Source organism: Oncorhynchus keta, chromosome 30 (genome assembly GCF_023373465.1).
Source record: "Oncorhynchus keta strain PuntledgeMale-10-30-2019 chromosome 30, Oket_V2, whole genome shotgun sequence".
NCBI lineage: Eukaryota > Metazoa > Chordata > Actinopteri > Salmoniformes > Salmonidae > Oncorhynchus > Oncorhynchus keta.
In genome coordinates this window covers 19,793,373-19,799,322 of record NC_068450.1, presented here as the reverse complement: position 1 = coordinate 19,799,322, position 5,950 = coordinate 19,793,373, and the positions used below count along the sequence as shown (strand labels likewise).

Genomic DNA, 5,950 nt, shown 5'->3' with positions numbered 1-5,950 from the left:
GGTGTGGGGGAGAGAGGCGGAGAGGTGAGGAGGGAGGTGTGGGGGAGAGGCGGAGAGGTGAGGAGGGAGGTGTGGGGGGAGAGAGGCAGAGAGGTGAGGAGGGAGGTGTGGGGGAGAGGCGGAGAGGTGAGGAGGGAGGTGTGGACTATAGGGGAGAGGGAAGGAGAGAGATGAGGAGGAAGGAGTGGGTGGAGAGGTGAGGAGGAGGTGTGGGGGAGAGAGGCGGAGAGGTGAGGAGGGAGGTGTGGGGGAGAGAGGCAGAGAGGTGAGTAGGGAGGTGTGGACTATAGGGGAGAGGGAAGGAGAGAGATGAGGAGGAAGGAGTGGGTGGAGAGGTGAGGAGGAGGTGTGGGGGAGAGAGGCAGAGAGGTGAGGAGGGAGGTGTGGGGGATAGAGGCGGAGAGGTGAGGAGGGAGGTGTGGGGGGAGAGGCGGAGAGAGTGAGGAGGGAGGTGTGGGGGAGAGAGGCAGAGAGGTGAGTAGGGAGGTGTGGGGGAGAGGCAGAGAGGTGAGGAGGGGAGGTGTGGGGGGAGAGAGCGGAGAGGTGAGTAGGGAGGTGTGGGGGGAGAGAGCGGAGAGGTGAGGAGGAGGTGTGGGGGATAGAGGCAGAGAGGTGAGGGAGGGAGGTGTGGGGAGAGAGGCAGAGAGGTGGAGGAGGGAGGTGTGGGGGGAGAGGCAGAGAGGTGAGGAGGGAGGTGTGGGGAGAGGCAGAGAGGTGAGGAGGGAGGTGTGGGGGAGAGAGGCAGAGAGGTGAGGAGGAGGTGTGGGGGGAGGAGGCGGAGAGGTGAGGAGGGAGGTGTGGGGGAGAGAGGCAGAGAGGTGAGGAGGGAGGTGTGGGGGGAGAGAGGCAGAGAGGTGAGGAAGGAGGTGTGGGGGAGAGAGGGCGGAGAGGTGAGGAGGAGGTGTGGGGGATAGAGGCGGAGAGGTGAGGAGGGAGGTGTGGGTGGAGAGGTGAGAGGAGGGAGGTGTGGGGGAGAGGCAGAGAGGTGAGTAGGGAGGTGTGGGGGGGAGAGAGGCGGAGAGGTGAGTAGGGAGGTGTGGGGGGAGAGAGGCAGAGGGTGAGTAGGGGGGTGTGGGGGAGAGAGGCAGAGAGGTGAGGAGGGAGGTGTGGGGGAGAGAGGCAGAGAGGTGAGGAGGGAGGTGTGGGAGAGAGGCGGAGAGCTGAGGAGGGAGGTGTGGGGGAGAGAGGCAGAGAGGTGAGTAGGGAGGTGTGGGGGATAGAGGCGGAGAGGTGAGGAGGGAGGTGTGGGGAGAGAGGCGGAGAGGTGAGTAGGGAGGTGTGGGGGGGATAGGCGGAGAGGTGAGGAGGAGGTGTGGGGAGAGAGGCGGGTAGAGAGGTGAGGAGGGAGGTGTGGGGGAGAGAGGCAGAGAGGTGAGTAGGGAGGTGTGGGGGGATAGAGGCGGAGAGGTGAGGAGGGAGGTGTGGGGGGGGAGAGGCGGAGAGGTGAGGAGGGAGGTGTGGGGGGAGAGAGGCAGAGAGGTGAGGAGGGAGGTGTGGGGGGAGAGAGGCAGAGAGGTGAGGAGGGAGGTGTGGGGGGAGAGAGGCGGAGAGGTGAGGAGGGAGGTGTGGGGGAGAGAGGCAGAGAGGTGAGTAGGGAGGTGTGGGGGGATAGAGGCGGAGAGGTGAGGAGGGAGGTGTGGGGGGAGAGAGGCGGAGGTGAGGAGGGAGGTGTGGGGGGAGAGAGGCAGAGAGGTGAGGAGGGAGGTGTGGGGGGAGAGAGGCGGAGAGGTGAGTAGGGAGGTGTGGGGGGATAGAGCGGAGAGGTGAGGAGGAGAGGTGTGGGGGAGAGGCAGAGAGGTGAGGAGGGAGAGTGTGGGGGGAGAGAGGCGGAGAGGTGAGTAGGGAGGTGTGGGGGATAGAGGCGGAGGGTGAGGAGGAGGTGTGGGGAGAGAGGCGGAGAGGTGAGGAGGGAGGTGTGGGGGGAGAGAGGCAGAGAGGTGAGTAGGGAGGTGTGGGGGATAGGCGGAGAGGTGAGGGAGGGGAGGTGTGGGGGAGAGAGGCGGAGAGGTGAGGAGGGAGGTGTGGGGGAGAGAGGCAGAGAGGTGAGTAGGGAGGTGTGGGGGATAGAGGCGGAGAGGTGAGGAGGGAGGTGTGGGGGGAGAGAGAGGCGGAGAGGTGAGGAGGGAGGTGTGGGGAGAGAGCAGAGAGGTGAGGAGGGAGGTGTAGGGAGAGAGGCAGAGAGGTGAGGAGGGAGGTGTGGGGAGAGAGGCGGAGAGGTGAGGAGGGAGGTGTGGGGGAGAGAGGCAGAGAGGTGAGGGGGAGGGAGGTGTGGGGGAGAGGCGGAGAGGTGAGGAGGGAGGTGTGGGGGAGAGAGGCAGAGAGGTGAGGAGGGAGGTGTGGGGGAGAGAGGCGGAGAGGTGAGGAGGAGGTGTGGGGGGAGAGAGGCAGAGAGGTGAGTAGGGAGGTGTGGGGGAGAGAGGCAGAGAGGTGGGGAGGGAGGTGTGGGGGGGAGAGAGGCGGAGAGGTGAGGAGGGAGGTGTGGGGGATAGAGGCAGAGAGGTGAGGAGGGAGGTGTGGGGGAGAGAGGCAGAGAGGTGAGGAGGGAGGTGTGGGGGGAGAGAGGCGGAGAGGTGGGGAGGAGGTGTGGGGGAGAGGCGGAGAGGTGGGGAGGGAGGTGTGGGGGGAGAGAGGCAGAGAGGTGAGGAAGGAGGTGTGGGGGGAGAAAGGCGGAGAGGTGAGGAGGGAGGTGTGGGGGGAGAGAGGCGGAGAGGTGAGGAGGGAGGTGTGGACTATAGGGGAGAGGGAAGGAGAGATGAGGAGGAAGGAGTGGGTGGAGAGGTGAGGAGGGAGGTGTGGGGGAGAGAGGCGGAGTGGTGGTGAAGAGGGAGGGGTGGGGGGAGAGAGGCGGAGAGGTGAGGAGGGAGGTGTGGGGGGAGAGAGGCGGAGAGATGAGGAGGGAGGTGTGGGGGGAGAGAGGCGGAGAGATGAGGAGGGAGGTGTGGGGGGAGATGAGGAGGGAGGGGTGGTAGGAGAGAGGCGGAGAGGTGAGGAGGGAGGTGTGGGGGAGAGGCGGAGAGATGAGGAGGGAGGTGTGGGGAGATGAGGAGGGAGGTGTGGGGGAGAGAGACGGAGAGGGAGGAGGGAGGTGTGGGGAGAGGCGGAGAGATGAGGAGGGAGGTGTGGGGGAGATGAGGAGGGAGGTGTGGTGGGGGAGAGAGACGGAGAGGTGAGGAGGGAGGTGTGGGGGGAGAGAGGCGGAGAGATGAGGAGGGAGGTGTGGGGGGAGATGAGGAGGGAGGTGTGGGGGGAGAGAGATGGAGAGGTGAGGAGGGAGAGGGAGGTGTGGACTATAGGGGAGAGGGAAGGGAGGACAGAGGTAGTAGGGGTTAGACATGAGGGAATTTGTGTACCAACTGTCACTGATGTCCCTGACCAGCCCTGACAAATTGAAGTGAAGTGACTGGTTTTGACAGGACCTCTCTGTGTGTGTTTGGTTTTAGCCGTGAGTGGGGACAACAATGAAGGACATCTCAACTCAGACCCCTGCTGTCAGTCCAGTAAGGACTAAGAGAGAATTACTGCCTTTCTGCTTCAACTGGAAATACAATGATCCTTTGCACACATCCGACCTCTCCGACCTCTCCGACCTCTCCGACCTCTCCATACAGATCTGATCTAAGTCCAGATAGGGACTCATATTAAAAGTGTCAAATTCAAATGTTTTGTCAGATTTTTGTAAAAGGTCTCTAATAAATACAGTATTTCTGATCCATTTTCCATACACTGTAAACTAAATGTTTCTCTATTTGTGTATATTATTGAAGAGATGTCTCTGTTCTTCTGGGGTGACAAGCAACATTTCCTCCTCTGGCCAATGGGTGTCAGTGTAGAGCTAGCTAGACACAAATACAATTCAGATGAGGGAGCATCTTTTAAATGAGAAACAAGGCCTGTAGGTTCATCACGACTGTAGGGCCATTCTGGTTCCCTTCATCCCACACCAAGGGGGCAATACGTCAGCATTTCGGCTGGGGAGGGTGGGGTAGATGGAGGGATTAAGGGGAAAGAACAGACACTAAAGGATAAAAGCAGAGAGAGGCTTTTCTCTCCACCGAAGCCCCAGTGAATTAGGATTCAGAAAAAGACAAATGGAACGCTAATACAATTCATGAATTATGTAGTTGTCATGGCAACATTAATCAAAATGAGGCCCCAGCCTCTGAACATTTTGTTTATGAAATTGAGATGCATCCAGCGTGAGTGAGAGTGTGGAGGATGATATTGGGCCTGCCACTCAGTCAGTTATTACAGTTAGACTCCATCTGACACCTGCACACAGACAACAACTGGCTGACAGACAGCAACCACAAAGTGAAGAGAAGTAGTGAAATAAAAACACAGGACAAAGACATTTATACTCCTCATTCCTTGTGTTCAATAGAATAAAATCAATTATATATCTGAAGGCCACTGGTCATCAACATGTACATTTGAAGAGTACGGGCGTAAAAAATAGACATTTTGATTCAGATTCCTTTCAGCCAATAGACTAGAATTAAAGTTAATGACATATACAGGACACAACCCAGCGGTCATCTTAACTTGTCAGAATGTGTCTGTAGTGGTGGGTAAATAATTGAAAATGGGGGTGGTGAAATGCCATCTGTGTCTATCCGTCTGTGAAGATCTCTCTCTCTCCCTGCTCTGAGTCTGTCTATCTAACTATCTCAGCCCTGGACATCACATTTGAATGTGGATGTTCTCCTCTAAATAGCCGCTAATGGCCAGAGCTTCAGCTTTACTGCCTGCCTGAGATCACACTGACCGAGCAAACACTGCGAGCCAGTAATAATAATATACTGAATCGGACCCTGCAGACAGTAGGGTCCGGTTTCCCAGACACAGACTAAGCCTACTCCCGGACTAAAAAGCTTTGGAAATATTCAAGACAATTGCTTGTTTTTTATGTATTATTTAGTCAGATAGAGGTGGTACTGTAGTTACAGGGCCTTGGGGATATCAGATATTCATGGTGGAGGTGCTAGCTACCTGTAGGACTGGATAAGAGGTGGTACTGTAGTTACAGGGCCTTGGGGATATCAGATATTCATGGTGGAGGTGCTAGCTACCTGTAGGACTGGATAAGAGGTGGTACTGTAGTTACAGGGCCTTGGGGATATCAGATATTCATGGTGGAGGTGCTAGCTACCTGTAGGACTGGATAAGAGGTGGTACTGTAGTTACAGGGCCTTGGGGATATCAGATATTCATGGTGGAGGTGCTAGCTACCTGTAGGACTGGATAAGAGGTGGTACTGTAGTTACAGGGCCTTGGGGATATCAGATATTCATGGTGGAGGTGCTAGCTACCTGTAGGACTGGAGAAGAGGTGGTACTGTAGTTTCAGGGCCTTGGGGATATCAGATATTCATGGTGGAGGTGCTAGCTACCTGTAGGACTGGAGAAGAGGTGGTACTGTAGTTTCAGGGCCTTGGGGATATCAGATATTCATGGTGGAGGTGCTAGCTATCTGTAGGACTGGAGAAGAGGTGGTACTGTAGTTTCAGGGCCTTGGGGATATCAGATATTCATGGTGGAGGTGCTAGCTACCTGTAGGACTGGATAAGAGGTGGTACTGTAGTTTCAGGGCCTTGGGGATATCAGATATTCATGGTGGAGGTGCTAGCTACCTGTAGGACTGGAGAAGAGGTGGTACTGTAGTTTCAGGGCCTTGGGGATATCAGATATTCATGGTGGAGGTGCTGGTTTCAGGGCCTTGGGGATATCAGATATTCATGGTGGAGGTGCTAGCTACCTGTAGGACTGGATAAGAGGTGGTACTGTAGTTACAGGGCCTTGGGGATATCAGATATTCATGGTGGAGGTGCTAGCTACCTGTAGGACTGGATAAGAGGTGGTACTGTAGTTACAGGGCCTTGGGGATATCAGATATTCATGGTGGAGGTGCTAGCTACCTGTAGGACTGGAGAAGAGGTGGTACTGTAGTTTCA

At 56.8% G+C, this 5,950-nt stretch overlaps 1 protein-coding gene across 1 annotated transcript in view; it reads left to right on the top strand.

The window, feature by feature from the left end:
- LOC118363932 (girdin-like) overlaps positions 1 to 3,721 on the top strand; it is a 52,357-nt gene extending 48,636 nt beyond the window's left edge. Inside the window, exon 28 of the mRNA XM_052486998.1 lies at positions 3,441 to 3,721. Coding sequence (XP_052342958.1) covers positions 3,441 to 3,508 — 68 coding nt within the window. The 3' untranslated portion in view covers positions 3,509 to 3,721. The remainder of the gene's footprint in view (positions 1 to 3,440) is intronic.
- Positions 3,722 to 5,950: the final 2,229 nt, after the last annotated feature.